Genomic DNA, 17,604 nt, shown 5'->3' with positions numbered 1-17,604 from the left:
CCCGCAGGAGGCCAGATACGGAAAATCAGAAATCATCAATTTTTGGAGCACGATGCCTAGGTAGAACATGAGCTCACCGATCCACGGAGCGCGACACTACGGTAGCTAACGATAACGGTAGAACACGTATCGGTGAGAGTGCACAGAAACAATACTCCAACAACACCACGAGTAAACATGGAGCACAGTCAACCGACCAAATCTGAGCCCGCAGGAGGCCAGATACGGAAAATCAGAAATCATCAATTTTTGGAGCACGATGCCTAGGTAGAACATGAGCTCACCGATCCACGGAGCGCGACACTACGGTAGCTAACGATAACACAGACGACAGCCCAGCCCCGACACCAGAGATAACACGACAGCATGGACGGTGGGTTATCCACTAAACCATCGGAGAACACGCTGCCACGCGAAATCACCGAGTCACGGAGCACCATACCAGTGTAGAACCTGAGCTTACCGAGCCACGGAGGACAGCAGTACATGATAACACGATTGCACGGACTGCGGACCGCCCACCAAATGCACAGGGGTGGGCTTGGTATGACCACGATTACACACCGTGGAGCACGATGGCATCGTAGAGCACGATAACACGGACAACGCAGATGCACTACACGTGCACAATACCATAGAAAGCATAACCACACCGCGATTGCACGATAGCGTGATACCGCGGTCGATGACACTTCATCAGGAGATCACGATGCACGGACGACGGAACCACACGACTGCATGGAGGCACCAAAGCACGGAATAGCACCCTTTGGTTAGAGTACCGGCGATGGGAGGCCAACGGCCACGAATGCCTATGTATCACGAAAGCGGTACAGCCCGCGTAAACGTTTGAGAGCAGAGAATAGCTAGGAGCCACGAAAGAGGCTGTACTAAAGTGCATAAGCTCAAAAGAGAGCGCATATCCACAAACAGCGTGGACCACGGGTGAACAGAGAGCCACGAAACCAAGTAGAACACGGAAGAGCACAGCCCAATGAAGAACACGACATTCAACCTGTAGTACGGGGTAACGGAAACGTACTAAACCACGATATTGTACAAAGCCACATGAGATTACGGATAGTTAAGTGGTTGACTACACGAAACCACGACGTACTAGGTTGAACGACGCCCACAAAGCACGCGACACCAAGAAGCACTATATTTGCGGCCACCTCATCTCCAACAAACCATGCCACTCCGCCGCGTAGCGGCGGCGAACGGCTAGTCTTACCCCCCTAGTGGAGTGTGCTCTGCGTCAGTCCGTCAGTCCGTCCGAGGGTAGGGTTCTATATTGTAACGCTAATGCGGGTGTTCTACTGGCTGCCGAGCGCAGCGAAGGCGGCCTCGATTCGCTAAAATTGCAATATGTGGTGTACACACTGTATGTGGTCAACACATCGTACTTAAATGCACCGTTCAAATTTCATTTTGCTTTCATTTCAGCTGCGGTATGCAAGGCCACGCGAAGGGCGCTGCCTGTGTACGCGTTAGTTAGCTGAATTAAAAGGCGCCGATGAGCACACACGTTCTCTATCGTCGTAGGTGCTGTTGATAAAATTTGTAGGCTTCGGTGACTCATACTTCGGCCTCAATCAAAACATTAGTACTTATTGGTTTAAATATGATTTGATTTGCTTCGTAGTAGGTTTGTAATAATTTAACTTAGAGTACTGTTTTGCGTAGTACTATTCTTAAGACATTTCATATTTTTGCTTGCAGTTATTTGTAGTAGTAGTCCACATAATTAATATGTTAACGTTTATAATAAATCACACCTCTACTACTACTATTAATAATTGATACTTTAGGATGTGAAAACTTTAAAATATGACTATTATGACTTCCCACCCGACACCCCCCTGCACCCCACACTGCCCCCGGGAAAAGTATCATCTTCCTCTGTATTTGCACACGACCTTAAGATATTGTGTGATCTTTCCAACAATATATGTTGTGTACATCAAACAGAATCGGAACAGCGTTTGTGATCAAGTTTGCGCGGAGGCACGCGACTCAGCAAGAACACGAAAAACGATGGGATAGAAGAGCAACACGAAGCACGGAACGTCGTGGACGATGATAGAAGATTTAGCCGATGCAAACCACGAAGTGTTTTACGTAGCGCGAAAGATGGACGTGCACGCAGCCATGAAAAGGACAGACGGACAAGAATATGACGGGAGCGTACGGGTCATAGAAGGGAACTTAATACGTAGACACCCCAGCATACCAGAATGCACGGGCTACGAAAGAGCACGCACGCTCGAAGCCACGGTAGAACACGTAATGGTAAGAGTGCACGGACAGAAATTCTCCCATAGCACCATGGTTGAACACGGAGCACAGTCGACTGACCAAACATGAAGCCGCCGAAGACCATTAACGGGAGGTTGTCGGGTATTGAAACAATATACCATGGTATAACCGGAGCTCACTGGGGAGCGCGATACTACGGTAGCGCACAACAAAATGGACGGCAGACCAGCGTCGACACCACAAAAAAAACGATGACTGGGACGGTGGCCAAGACACTAAGCCATGATAGAAATGCGGTCACTGGAGCTGTAGACGCGAAATCACCGAGCCACGGAGCATTATATCAGTGTAGAACCTGAGCTTACCGTGCCACGGAGGACAATAGCGCATTAGAATTCGATTGCACGGACGGCGGACCAGCCACGAAATGGAAGGGTGATCGGGGTGACCATGATTGTGGAGGACGATGCCGTTGTAGAGCACGATAACACGGGCAATGCAGATGCAATCCGTGAGCACAATACCATAGACAGCGAAACCATATCGCAATTACACGATGGCATTATAACGCGGTCGATGGAGTCTCACCACACGAGATCGATACACGGGTGCAACAACACGACTGCGTGGAGGCACCAAACCACGGAAAATCACCCTTCGGCTAGAGTACGGGCGATGGGAGGCGAACGGTCACGAAATACTGTGTACCAGGAAACCGGTGCAGCCCACGAAACGTTTGAGAGGTAGCGGCCACGAAAGACGCAGTACCTTAAAACATGAGCCCAAAAGAGAGAGCTCATAACCACTAAGCTGCGTGGGCCACGGGTGAGCAGGGAACCACGAAGCCAAGAAGAACACGGAAGAGTGCAGGCCATTGAAGAACATGACATCCAGCCTGTAGTACGGGGTAGCGGAAACGTTCCAAGCCCGATATTATACGGGGCCGAATGAGACTACGGAAAAGCAAGTGGTTAAATACACGATACCAAGATCTACTGGGGTGAACGACGCTAACAAAGTACGCGACACCAAGAAGCATCTAAATCTGCGGCCACCGCATCTCCAACAAACCATGCCACTCCGCCGCGTAGCGGCGGCGAACGGCTAGTCTTACCTCTCTAGTGGAGTGTGCTGTCTGTCCGTCTGTCTGTCACGGGCTAGGGTTAATTAATGTAACGCAAATGCGGGCATTCTACTGGCTGCCGAGCGCAGCGAAGGCGGCCTCGATTCGCTACAATTGCAATATGTGGTGTACACACTGTATGTGGTCAACACATCGTACTTAAATGCACCGTTCAAATTTCATTTTGCCCCCGTTTTTAGCGCTGGAGCGCCACCTCACGCAAAGGGCGCTGCGTGTGTGCGGGTTAATTTGCATTGGTAGGCTTCGCCGACGTGCACACCAGTACTATTATATCGTCGTAGGAGCTGTTGATTTTTTTAGACCCTGGCGACACCACTGGATCGCATTTTAGCAAAGTAGTAATTCAACACTTCGAAATACTTAGTTTAATACTTAAAAAATAATATTACTAATTTTATAAAAACGTTTCTAATAAAACATTTCTCCAATGGAACGTTTACCTCCCATGTGCTCGACGTGCCAGGCGGTCATTGTGCACCCCCCGCTCGAGCCAGACGGTCTCGGGCTGCAGCTCCGGCTGTGCGCCTGTTGCGAACAATTCTTAGCATGGGATGCATTCGCACAGGGCGAGGCTCGAGCGGGTGCCCGCAGGTGCATACAGCCAGGCGTTTTGGCACCGCCCACGCACACCAGAACCGAAGCCAGCCACTGATTTGCGCCAACAAAGCCTGGCCTTAGTTGCCGCCGCTATGCCCCCCCCCCACAACCGCCGCGGCGTGTTGTCCAGGAGCGCATTAATCGCCGCCGCCGTCGCTGGAAGCCTCGCCAGCGCAACAAACATCCGCGTAATCACCAGAAAAACTGATTGACTAAAAATAAACGTTTTCCATTGGTCACAATTGCTTTCGTGTTTAGGTGCGCTGTATGGGAGCTTAGGACAGGGCGTGAGCCTAGGAGAAGGTGCGAGCTTATCGAACTGGATTTGTAGGGCAGTAAGAAACAGTATGTACGATGGAGGAGAAACAAATATGGACACAGAGCTACAAAGCACGGAAGCGGGCCGATGCAATTAACATGTAAATCTATGAAAGCACTAAGAGTCACGGACTCTGTTAGAATTTCCGGGCTAGAACACGTAGCTGCTACAGAGCACGGAAATAAACTCACCTACGATACAACACGGTAGACCACGAAGCACGGTAAAATACGAAGCACAAACGGCAGATCAACCGGGACACCACAAGATAACTAGATAGCATGGGCTGGGCCACTATGCCATGGGAGAACGCAGCCGCGGAGCTATAGTCAGAAAATCGTCGAGCCGCGGAGAGCGATACCAGTGCTGAACCTGAGCTTACCGAGCCACGGAGGACAGTACTACATTAGAACTAAATTGCACGAACGGCGGGCCAGCCACGAAATAAACGGGGAGGGGGCGCTTGGGGTGACCACGACTGCACACTGTGGAGCACGATGCCATTGTAGAGCACGATAACACGGGCAACGCAGATGCACTACGCGAGCACAATACCATAAATATCACTACCACACCGCAATTGCACGACGGCGTGATAACGCGGTCGATGGAGCCTCACCAGGCAAGCACGATACACGGGCGACGGAATAACACGACTGCGTGGAGACACTAAACCACGGAAGAGCACCCTTCGGCTAGAGTACCGGCGATGGGAGGCCAATGGCCACGAAAGACTACGTACCACAAAACCCGTGCAGCCCACGTAAACGTTTGAGAACAGGGAATATCTGGCAGCCACCAAAAAGGCCGCACTAAAGAGCATGATCCCAAAAGAGAGGGCGATAACCCAGTAAGCTGCGTGTGCCACGGGTGAGCAGGGAACCACGAAGCCAGAAAGAGCACGGAAGAGCATGGGCCACAACATCCAACCTGTAGTACGGGGTAACGGAAACGTACCAAACCACGATATTATTCGGGGCCGGATGAGACTACGGAAAGGTAAGCGGTTAAGTACACGAATCCAAGATCTACTGGGTGAACGACGCTGACAAAGCACGCGAAGCCAAGAGCACTAAATTTGCGGCCACCTCTTCTCCAACAAACCATTTCACTCCGCCGCGTAGCGGCGGCGAACGGCTAGTCTTACCTCTCTAGTGGAGTCTGGTCTGCGTCCGTCATTCCGTTCGCGGCTAGGGTTAATTCATGTAACGCAAATGCGGGCGTTCTACTGGCTGCCGAGCGCAGCGAAGGCGGCCTCAATTGGCTAAAATTGCAATATGTGGTGGACACACTGTATGTGGTCTACACATCGTACTTAAATGCACCGTTCAAATTTCATTTTGCCCCCGTTTTTAGCGCTGGAACGCCACCTCACGCAAAGGGCGCTGCGTGTGTGCGGGTTAATTTGCATTGGTAGGCTTCGCCGACGTGCACACACATACAATATCGTCGTAGGAGCTGTTGAAAAAAATTGTAGGATTTGGTGACTCATATTTCGGCCTCAATCGAAACTTTAGTACTTATAGGATATATAATGATATTTAGGCTTCGTAGTACTTTTAGATAATAAAACTTACAAAACTTTTAAGTAATACTATGTTTTGAATATTTTATATTTTTCTTGCAGACGTTTATAGCAGTACTACAAAAAATTAATTAGTTGCGCAAGAAAAAAACGCATGTTATTACTAATACTAATCAATTTAAACCAAAGTAACGGTATTATATTTGCGTTAGATAAAGATGCACAATTTATTACTAATATTAAATATTCGAACACTTTTAAAATGTGAATATAGTGGCTTCCCACCATCCCACCCCACATAACCATGTACACCACTCCGCCGCCGATAAAAAGGATCGTATTCCTTTGTATTCGCGCGCGTAGTGTACGACCTTAAGAGATTGTGCGCACTTTTCACCACGATATGTAGCATACATCAAACAAAATAAAAACAGCGTTTGCGATTGAATTAGCGCGGAGGCAAGTGGACAAGAACACGAAACACAGAGGAACACCGGCGCACACTATGTACACGATGGGGTAGAGGGAAGAACACGAAGCACAGAAGGCCACGGACGTTGAAAAAGGACTAAATTAATGAAGGCAGCTAGCCATTCTGAAAAGCACAAACCACGGACGAGCACGCTACCATGAAAACTTGGAATGGCAAGAATATGATGGGAGCGTATGGATCACGGAAAGTAACTGAAGTAATGACACCCCAACATGCTGAAAAACACGGGCCACGGAAACGGTAAGGTGCACGGAAAGCAATTCTTCCATAACACCACGGTAGAACATGAAGCACAGACGATGAACCTAACACAAAGCCACAGGAGAGCATAAGCGGGAAATCACCGAGCATTGGAGCACGATACCAGGGTAGAGCCAAGCCACGGAGCACAGTGTTACGGTAGCTCACAATAGCTCGGACGACAGACCAACCACGATACCGCGAGATAATACGATTGCACGGACGGTGGTCCAGCCACTAAACCGTGAGATAACACGCAGCAACGGGAGTTATAGACGGCAAATCGCGGAGCCACAAAAGGCGATTCCACGATTGCACGGGCGGCAGATCAGCCACGGAAGCACCGGGGAGCGCTTTTGGATATCACGATTGCACAACGTGGATCAGTATGCCATTGTTGAATATAATAACACGGGAAACACAGATGCACTACGCGAGCACGAAAGCATAGGATAGCAGAATTATACTGCGCTCGCATGATAGCGCGATAACGCGGTCGATGAAGTCACACCAGGAGAGCACGTTACACGGGGGACGGATCCATATAACTACGGAATAGCACCCGTCGGCGAGGGTACCGTCGATGAGACGCCATGGACCATGAATGAATATGGACCACTAAACCTGTAAAACTCACTCAAAACCTTGGGAACACGGAATAACTAGCAGCCACGAAAGGGTGTCGTACTACTGAAAAGCATGAGCCCAAAAGAGAGAGCGCATTAACGGAAAAGGGCAATATCCACGGAGGAGCATAGACGCCAACCAGTAGTACGGAGCAACGGACGCGTACGAATTAACGATACCGTACACTGCCACATGAGACTACGAAATGACAGGTGTTTTAAGTGCACGACACAACATCGCACGGGGATGGCCGAAGCCTCGGGGTACAAGATCAGACTGAAAGCACACAACACACGAAGTACTTAAAATTGCGGCCACCTTATCTCCAACAAACCATGCCACTCCGCCGCGTAGCGGCGGCGAACGGCTAGTCTTACCCCTCTAGTGGAGTGTGTTGTCTGTCCGTCCGTACGTCCGTCCGCGGCTAGGGCTAATTAATGTAACGCAAATACGCGCGTTCTACTGGCTGCCGAGCGCAGCGAAGGCGGCCTCGATTCGCTAAAAGGCTGCCGAGCGCAGCGAAGGCGACCCCCATTGGCTAAAACAGATATTATGTGCTGTACTTACTGTATGTGGACTACACATCGTACTTAAACGCACCGCTTAAATTTCATTTTGCTCTCATTTTCAGCTGCGGTTCGCCACCTCACGCGAAGGGCGCTGCCTGTGTGCGCGTTAGTTAGCATTAGTATAAGGCGCCGATAAGCACACGCGTACTATATCGTCGTAGGAGCTGTTGAAAAAAATTGTAGGATTTGGTGACTCATATTTCGGCCTCAATCGAAACTTTAGTACTTATAGGATATATAATGATATTTAGGCTTCGTAGTACTTTTAGATAATAAAACTTACAAAACTTTTAAGTAATACTATGTTTTGAATATTTTATATTTTTCTTGCAGACGTTTATAGCAGTACTACAAAAAATTAATTAGTTGCGCAAGAAAAAAACGCATGTTATTACTAATACTAATCAATTTAAACCAAAGTAACGGTATTATATTTGCGTTAGATAAAGATGCACAATTTATTACTAATATTAAATATTCGAACACTTTTAAAATGTGAATATAGTGGCTTCCCACCATCCCACCCCACATAACCATGTACACCACTCCGCCGCCGATAAAAAGGATCGTATTCCTTTGTATTCGCGCGCGTAGTGTACGACCTTAAGAGATTGTGCGCACTTTTCACCACGATATGTAGCATACATCAAACAAAATAAAAACAGCGTTTGCGATTGAATTAGCGCGGAGGCAAGTGGACAAGAACACGAAACACAGAGGAACACCGGCGCACACTATGTACACGATGGGGTAGAGGGAAGAACACGAAGCACAGAAGGCCACGGACGTTGAAAAAGGACTAAATTAATGAAGGCAGCTAGCCATTCTGAAAAGCACAAACCACGGACGAGCACGCTACCATGAAAACTTGGAATGGCAAGAATATGATGGGAGCGTATGGATCACGGAAAGTAACTGAAGTAATGACACCCCAACATGCTGAAAAACACGGGCCACGGAAACGGTAAGGTGCACGGAAAGCAATTCTTCCATAACACCACGGTAGAACATGAAGCACAGACGATGAACCTAACACAAAGCCACAGGAGAGCATAAGCGGGAAATCACCGAGCATTGGAGCACGATACCAGGGTAGAGCCAAGCCACGGAGCACAGTGTTACGGTAGCTCACAATAGCTCGGACGACAGACCAACCACGATACCGCGAGATAATACGATTGCACGGACGGTGGTCCAGCCACTAAACCGTGAGATTTCACGCAGCAACGGGAGTTATAGACGGCAAATCGCGGAGCCACAAAAGGCGATTCCACGATTGCACGGGCGGCAGATCAGCCACGGAAGCACCGGGGAGCGCTTTTGGATATCACGATTGCACAACGTGGATCAGTATGCCATTGTTGAATATAATAACACGGGAAACACAGATGCACTACGCGAGCACGAAAGCATAGGATAGCAGAATTATACTGCGCTCGCATGATAGCGCGATAACGCGGTCGATGAAGTCACACCAGGAGAGCACGTTACACGGGGGACGGATCCATATAACTACGGAATAGCACCCGTCGGCGAGGGTACCGTCGATGAGACGCCATGGACCATGAATGAATATGGACCACTAAACATGTAAACCCACTCAAGACCTTGGGAACACGGAAAAATAGCAGCCACGAAAGGGTGTCGTACTACTGAAAAGCATGAGCCCAAAAGAGAGAGCGCATTAACGGAAAAGGGCAATATCCACGGAGGAACATAGACGCCAACCAGTAGTACGGAGCAACGAATACCGTACACAAGGTGGGTAACAGAGTTCCAGACGCGGTCGCTCAGACCTTACGGAAGAGGAAGGCGTTGGATACGCTTCCTGTGTGGGTAACACAGTGCCACACGCGGTCGCCCAGACCACAACTGAAGAGAACGACGTCTGACACTCTTCCTGTATGAGTAACACGATACCGTACACTGCCACATGAGACTACGAAATGACAGGTGTTTTAAGTACACGACACAACATCGCACGGGGATGGCCGAAGCCTCGGGGTACAAGATCAGACTGAAAGCACACAACACACGAAGTACTTAAAATTGCGGCCACCTTATCTCCAACAAACCATGCCACTCCGCCGCGTAGCGGCGGCGAACGGCTAGTAGCAAATATCTAGCACAATACTGAAACGGAAATTTAACTTTTTTTTACCGTATAGCAATTATCACCATACCAGGGACGAGGTCGGATTTAATAGAGGTTAAAAGTAATTGTGGGTAGGGTAATAAAATTGCTAAAAATTGCCGAAACGGCACGTTTATAGGCGCACTCACAGGCTCTGAAACGGTCTGTGGGCAGCGAAATAGGCAAAAAAACAAAAACGCAAAAATTTTAAGCTACAAAGCCTTGTGCACTACAGGCTGCAATTTGAGAAAAGAGGGCGCCACCCGAAATCGGGGTCCACTAAAAAGAGCATTAGTAAAAAATTCCGTTTTTACGCCTGCGCGTATTTACCCTGACACGTGGCCTTCTACCAAGTTGGTGGCTAAGAGTGGCCGACAAGCAGATTTTTCTGTCATTCACGATTTCTCAGCCGTCAGACTCAAGCCATTAGTGAGTGTGTTCTTGCGTGTTTGTGTGTGTGTGCGCGTGTGCGTGCGATTTGTGTAGCCGTCTTGCGTTAAACTCTGTGTGCTATGATGATGGAGGTTAACATTGCTGTTCCGATAGGAGGTTAAGCTTTGTGTTCTATTGTCAGCGGTTAACATTGTTGTTCAAGTCTCTCTACTCATTAACACTTTTTAAACTTGTAATACGAAGCCGTTTGCGCCTCACTAGATCTTGTTCTCTTAGTCCTTCCGTGATGTTGAGCGTGATGTCTTCCACACCCTTGTCTTCAAAGAACTTCTTGCGCACAAGCAAGCGGCGCTCCTTCTCGAACGCGGCGACGATGCTTTGGCTCAAGTGCTCGCGTGGCTCCCAAGTTGCCTCCCACTCGACGAGGTAGTACGTTTTGCCCTTAACGCGTTTCCAGTTCAAGATCTTGCAGACGTAGTGGAGCTTCTCGCTTTCGCTATCTTCGTCACCGTCCACCCCGTCGTTGTCGACAGCAAGAGAAGCCAGCCACTCGCGGATGTCGTTAAGCTTTGCCCGCTGGATCTTGAGCTCAGCCAACGAGGTGAAGACGACTTGAATTGCTTCAGGAAGCAGGCTGGTAGAGGCGACGGTAGTGTTCATGGTAAGTCGAAGGTGACGAATAGCTTCATCACTAACCCGGATCTTGCAAGACTTGGCCACGGCGATGCACAGGGTCTTGAACGCTTTCGCGGAGCTGATGCCGTTCTTGGCTGGCTTCTTGGTAGGCATCCGAGACTGAGGTGTCAAGGTTTGAGAGCAGAACGAAGAGTGAACAGCAGAGAGTGCAGCGCGCAAAACTTCGCAAAAAACGACTGGACATGAGCAGAAAGGTGGGTGCTTTTATTAATTACTTCATGGTCAATAACCCGATCGTGTTGCAAGTATGCGGAGGAGCAGGATCCATGATGAGACCTTGAGCTTGACGTTGTAGGTACTTACCAATGTGCACATTCAGCTGGCCAGCTTTTGTGTAGTTTCCGCATGGACTTCAGGACGTTTTGCGCTCCGCGGGCAGTGACGTTGTGCTGCTGTAAGAACGCCAGCATTGCCTTCTCAGCAAGGCTCCCTGTTTCGAGAACACCGTCGCGGTAGCGTCCAGAGTGCTTGTCCAAGACAAAGCCATCGTAAAGGAACAGCTTCAAGAACGCAACGACCTACTTGCCTGTTGAGTGTGTGCTTGGTTTCAGCATCCGTCAAGCTCCACATGCGCGGCTCTTGAGTGTACCACGCGAACCAGACATCCTTCAAGCTTAGAGCTGGAGAGGTACGGCGTCGCTTTCCTGGAGACTTCTTCTCACTTGTGTCCTCACTTTTTTTTTGGTTTCGTAGGCGCGCGGGGGTGTTCGTTTCCGATTATGCCTACCATTACAGTCAACCGAGCGTCAAGCTTCTTGTTGACCTGGATTAACTGCTCAATCAATGCTGTTCGCTGAAAATATACTGGATGCTGGGTGATGTCGTTTGGGTTGTCTTGTGCAAATTTGCTTTTAGAGTCCTCCGCAGAACTTGGGTTGCCGCTGAGGTACGCCGACCAAGCAAGCAGATGATTTACAGTGAAGCCTTTATCCTCGGCACAAGCTTCCAAGCGCTGAATTGGAAGACCGGACGCCGATAGAGTCCTCAGTGACGGATAGTGCAGCAGAAGGTAAGCCATGAGAGTGTCGTGTACAGCCACGCTAGCGTTGTACTGCTCTGATTTCATTCCGGACGAAGACGTGAATAAAGATGAAGAGACCAAGCGAATACTTTGCCGGGTATGAGAGTCGAATACATCAAGTGACAGCAAAGCGACGGAGTCATCTGGCCCTCGATTGCTCAAAACACGAGCCACCTTGTGATCTCCAGCTGGGGTGCTGAAGACGTATGCGAAGGCCTTGTTGATTGCCGTCATGTTCCACGCGCCTCTGTCGAAGATCCACTGCGCACACATGCCAACACTACTCGCATGTTGTGCACCACCGCGTCTAAACGGATGTGACGTCAAGCGCTGGACAACACCAGCTTCAGGCATGATTCTCGTCAAGACGCGATTCACGTAGCCGTGGATTCCAGTAGTGTCGTCAAGCGGCTTGCTCTCATCTGAGGTGGAGTTGAGTGGAGCGACAGCTTCTGGGTTATCGATCAGATCGATCAGTGGCGCTGCCGGAGTCAGGGAAGCTTCGGTCGCCACTTGTTGTTCAGGGAGGTGGTTTAGCAGAGCAGCCGCCGGTGCCGATTGAGTTGCAAGAGCCACAGCGATAACTAGCAGCCGACACGTGGCGAAGTCGTCGTCGGGAAAGAGGGAGAGACCTTGTTCTTCGGACGTCTTGACACGGATCAGCCTCGGAAAAAATATTCCTCCCGAACCGATAGATACGCTCACCTTCCGGAGTAGCGAGATGTCAGAGGCTCGGCCAAACAGAGACCAGAGCAAGCACAGCAGCGCTGCGTCTTATTAGTCCGAAGACGTTACACCATTTGAATAGAGGTACACCATCATCTGCTTGAGTGCTTTCTTCGTGCATGCAGGTGTCTTCTTCACAAAATTGCCACACTTTTGCTTCACGCAATAGCGCTCCAGCACTTGACCCTTCTTCACGAGAACCTTTCCGACAGCCTCTCGATGCTGTGGGAGCCGATCGAGCAACCAGTTCTTTGCCTGTCGGTAGTACTGCATGACTGAGTGCCTAGCCAACCGGCTGCCCTTCCGTCCTTCCTTGAAAGCGAGATGGATTCCAAACTTGTCCACCACGGCCTTCAAAACGCGGGGAGCGTTGTCGCGCTTCATGCACACCTCTAGGTACTCCCATGTCACCCCTTATTCCTCAAGAAACGCTTTGAACATGCGTGCCGCGCCATCCCGTGCGTGCTTCGTGTTTGTCGGTGCGAGGTCGCTCAGACTCATCTTGCGTCGGAGGGTTCGGAGCTCGCGTGCTATTTGCAAAATATGCTAATGAGTGGAGGTTTGTATGCCGATATCAATATTACAAGAGGGGCCTCCGATCCAATATGTCGGAGCTGCCTCTGATCGACCTATACGGACCCTACCGTGCTTTAATTGGTCAAAATATTGGCACAGTCGATGTATGATTCGTCCAAATACAGGCTATCCTTTCTGACTGGCTATTTATACTAATAGTTTATTCAAGTATGGTCGGAGAAATGATGATATTCATCCATAAAATTTCCGACCTCCGACAACCTCCGACCTGTACATAAAGGGTGGCACATCTAAGTCCGTAACTCTTAAAACAAATAAATTAAGTTTTCTTTTTTAACTGTGGGCCACATTGAAAATGTATTCACAATAAAAAGGAGGAGGGCGGTCTCAGGGCGGTAGCAGTGCGGCGGCAGGGTGGTGGCAGGGCGGCAGCGGTGGCAGTGCGGCGACAGGGTGGTCTCAGTGCGATGGGAGTGCGGCGGCAGGGCGGTATCAGTGCGGTGGCAGTGCTGCGGCAGAGCGGTGGCAAGGTGGTGGCGGTGGCAGGGCGGTCTCAAGCCGGCATCAGAGAGGTGTCAGTGCGGCAGGGCGGTGCACAGGAGGCAGCGAGCTGGAGTGCTCAAGAATTAATAAGGCAATACATGTACATTTAATTGACGCTTGCTACATAATGCTCTACGTAATATAAAAATAATGGATCTCCACGCATGGATGTTGCATGTGTTGCTCCTAATGACGAGCAAGTTCCCTGTGGCGCTGCTACCCACTTCCTCTAAAATTTACTACTACATAGTAGCATATTAAAATAAGTCTAAGATTTAAAATTAATGTGTGGTAATGATTGCACTGGTCGGAGAAGTCGGAGAAATGACTTTATGCATGTGACATGCCTACATATTGAAATTTGTAAGAGCATATCCATATTTCCTGAGTCCTCTCCGACCCGATATGTCGGAGCCAACTCCAACGACGCTCATCCTAGCCCTTACCATTTGGATTGGCCAAATCATTTTGTCATGACCGTACGATTGGCTGTCTAATGTATAAAAATAGATGATTGGTTAAAAATACCAATACTAAAATTAAGTAGGGTCGGAGAATTGATGATATTCATCCATACTATGAGAAATTAGGCTGTATGCTTACCTTGCAAATGTAAAAAAAATCATAACAAACCCGAAAGGAGCCACCTGCCCCGCCTCGATGTCATAACGTCGATCGCCTTAGATACTTCTTCGTAGCCCAAGAACAGTCCGGCGCGAGCCTTCGGATCCCACTTGAGCCGTTTCTCCTTCGGAGTTAAGATTTAAGCTCGACAGCGAAGACGCGCATGTGTTTCACACTTGGCGCGGGCTTGTACACAATCTCGAACAGAGTCTTGCACTCGATCTTAGGTGACGGCAGGCGGTTCTTCACGTAGATGGCCGTCATCGCCGCTTCACCCCAGAAACACTAGTCCAGCTTGATAATAGCGTGAAATGGAGGTCATAATCGAGTTCAGAAGGAAGGTTTGCCCCGAGAACTCTCTCAGCGCGCGTAGCACATTAAACAATGTCCTACATGTGCAAGCTACTGTTGCGCATGTGTGCACCCTTCCGCGCGTAAGAAGATAAAGAGGTAGCATTGTATATGCTGAAGCAAACGCTAGCATATTCTATAGTGCTAACAACTCTATCGATAACATCCAGCTTTTCTGGCACCTCGCCGATACGTATATTAAGAATACCCAGCTGTTCTAGACGGAGTACGTCATTATATGTATGCACTTTGGATTCCTTATCGTTTTCACTTTCTTCTAGCACTACATTAAACCCGTTCACAAATGTGGTCGCCGGTAACACACCCCATGCTCCTGCAACCCGGACAATGACATTTGACCGAGATAAAGCAACCATCGTGAGCGAGTTAGACGCAGCTATTGCCAGCCCGTGCGTCTTCATTGAATCCTCTAAGAGCAAAAACCTTTGCTCGCGTAGACGGAGCTTCAGCTCTATGCGATATCATCGAGCTGACATACCCAGTGCAACCCGCGGGTACATGCATCTGGTCCAAGTTGAGCCCCATGGCGCATGCTAGAAAAGCATCCGTCCAATGACCTGAAAAATCGTCTAACAAAAGCAGCACCGGTAACTCCATGTTTGTTCTCACACCAAAGTGCGTAGAGCGCTAGCCGTGAGGCCTTAGTTCCACCAGCCGCTAGAGCTCCTGTAGATGACGACGTTGGGCTGTGCTGGAAGTGGCTCCACTGTTTCCGATAGCAGCTTGCGAGACCCATGCCTTTTTGTTGTTTCCCGACCGTGTGGCCGGCACTTTGGACGGCTTAGCTCTCACAATGATGTAGTATGAATACTTGCGGCCAAGCGAGTCCCCGAGAAGCATTTGGGTTAGCTTCTCTTTGTCTTTGCATGTGGAGCGCACCCACACAGTATGAAAACCCTTTGCAGTGATCGTAGACTTTGGTAGGCACTCAAATAAGTCTGGCGTTTGATCGGCGTTGTGCACAACTTCAACGCCTCCGCCCTCATTTGCTTCATCTTGACATTGAAGGACTTCAGTGCAGCGTCAGCGTTTTCTAGTCTCACCTGACTTTGACGAGTTCGCGCACGCATGGTCAGGCAATGCCGTTTTCGAAATCCCTTTGCTTATCCCCGAGATGCTGCAAAACAACTTCCTCCGCACGCCCACGTCACCGACAGAGCTTCCGGTGCAGCATCAAGGTTGACACCGGGAGATCTTGAGTACGGTACGCATTGATCCACTTAACGGTATGCACTTCGGCGTCAGCCGGAGGAGCTGAGTCTGTCCCGACTGCACGGAGCTTACGAAGTTCAGCCGAAGATGAAGTTTTACACAACTGCAGAAGCTTGTCGTTTTGCTTGCGCCACAGGTAGATGCTCATACGCGCTTGGTTTGCAGCTGAGACCCACACAAATCTGAAAAGAATTTGTTGAGGGTCGACCTTATACTGTTGACCTCAAAGAAGAGCACTCTGTCTAGTCGAAACTGATGCGTGGGCACCGAGAGCTTGTAGTCGCGAGCCCGTCTTCCGCCGGTCTTGCTGTGCTTCTGTCTTCCTTTGGTCATTTGTAAATGAGTGCGATCAAGTGCTGGTACAAGAACTTTCTGCGTCCAACCAAAGTGCATCACCTCGTAGACCACCCATTAGCTGTAGGATAGGACAATTCGTTTTCGGAAAATGTGTCTACTCGACTCTAATTTGCTATAATGAATTATCGGATACGACTATTTGCTGGATATGAAACTGCTATACGGTAAAGCGTAGTTGCAACCTGTTGTTGACCCCATGATAGAAGGACGCTCACTCACTCTTCCACCGCTAGATTACCGTTCAGTGTTCGGCACCACTAGCACCAGGGAAGCATTGCATTAGTTTTGAATGCATATCAGAGGCACTTGGCAAGTATAACACCCAGGGCCGCGGAATAAAAAATTAATATCAGTAACACGAATCTGTGGTAAACAAATAATGGGACCAGCATGCATCATCCACTTGCACAAGTAGTGGACAGCGCACGAAGCAGAAACTAATGTGAATAGTCCCCCTTTCATGTTTTGAAAGTTATCTGCACTAGACGAGTTGGCCAGCCGTGGCTCGTCCCAAAATCAAGCGTTTTTACTGCAAGATCGGTTCATCTCCGCGCAATCGACTGCATGTCATTCCAAGTGCCGTTCTCGCAACACATAAAAGGCGATCCACCGGTGGGTAAGACGTTCGAAAGGCTGTGTCGAGTCTATTGCGCTTCGATCCCGCGACGCTTCTCGCCGGATCAGGATTCCGGCGACATGGTTTCCCCCTCCACTTGCATACACGGACGAGAACGGTCCTTCGCGGTAGGCCGGTCGACGGATGCCGAAAAATAAAATGATGCTGAAATTATTGACGTAGATGTCAAGCCGTAATCTAGTTTTGACATTTAAACGATAGACAGCAGTTATCTATTGAGCCAGCCAAATCAGTTCAATAATCACTGAACCAAACTACCACCAACCATCTCCTTGTTAAGCCAGGACAGATGCCACCACAATATCTAGCCCCAAATCGACGCCAGCATACATAACTTCATCACTTCTAAATTCACAAGAAACCGAACACCACCACTACCGTCTTACCCCGCTTCAGACGCCTAGGCTTTCAAAAAAAATAAACAGCCCACTGGGCATTGTATTCGTATATAAAGCCTTGGCTTACAATTGCAGACATAAGCTAAAAATCAGAAGAACAGCATCGACAGCATGTCGATTATCCTACACATGCATCCCATTCACCTTGAGCGAAAAGTAGAAGCCAATTCGTGCGAGGTGC

The 17,604-nt window shown here is 49.2% G+C and overlaps 1 protein-coding gene across 1 annotated transcript; it reads right to left on the bottom strand.

Annotated features, from left to right (window-relative positions):
- Window positions 1–15,476: 15,476 nt before the first annotated feature.
- On the bottom strand, window positions 15,477–16,364 carry PITG_06294 (uncharacterized protein; the record flags this gene model as incomplete). Its single annotated transcript, XM_002998400.1, has 2 exons — window positions 15,477–15,814; window positions 16,247–16,364. 2 exons carry the CDS (start codon window positions 16,362–16,364, stop codon window positions 15,477–15,479), a joined length of 456 nt encoding a protein of 151 aa, XP_002998446.1.
- Between the last annotated feature and the right edge of the window lie 1,240 nt (window positions 16,365–17,604).

Source organism: Phytophthora infestans, genomic scaffold (assembly GCF_000142945.1).
Source record: "Phytophthora infestans T30-4 supercont1.8 genomic scaffold, whole genome shotgun sequence".
Taxonomy (NCBI): Eukaryota; Oomycota; class Peronosporomycetes; order Peronosporales; family Peronosporaceae; genus Phytophthora; species Phytophthora infestans.
Note: the sequence above shows the minus strand (reverse complement) of the source record. Positions and strands in the feature narration are given on the sequence as shown.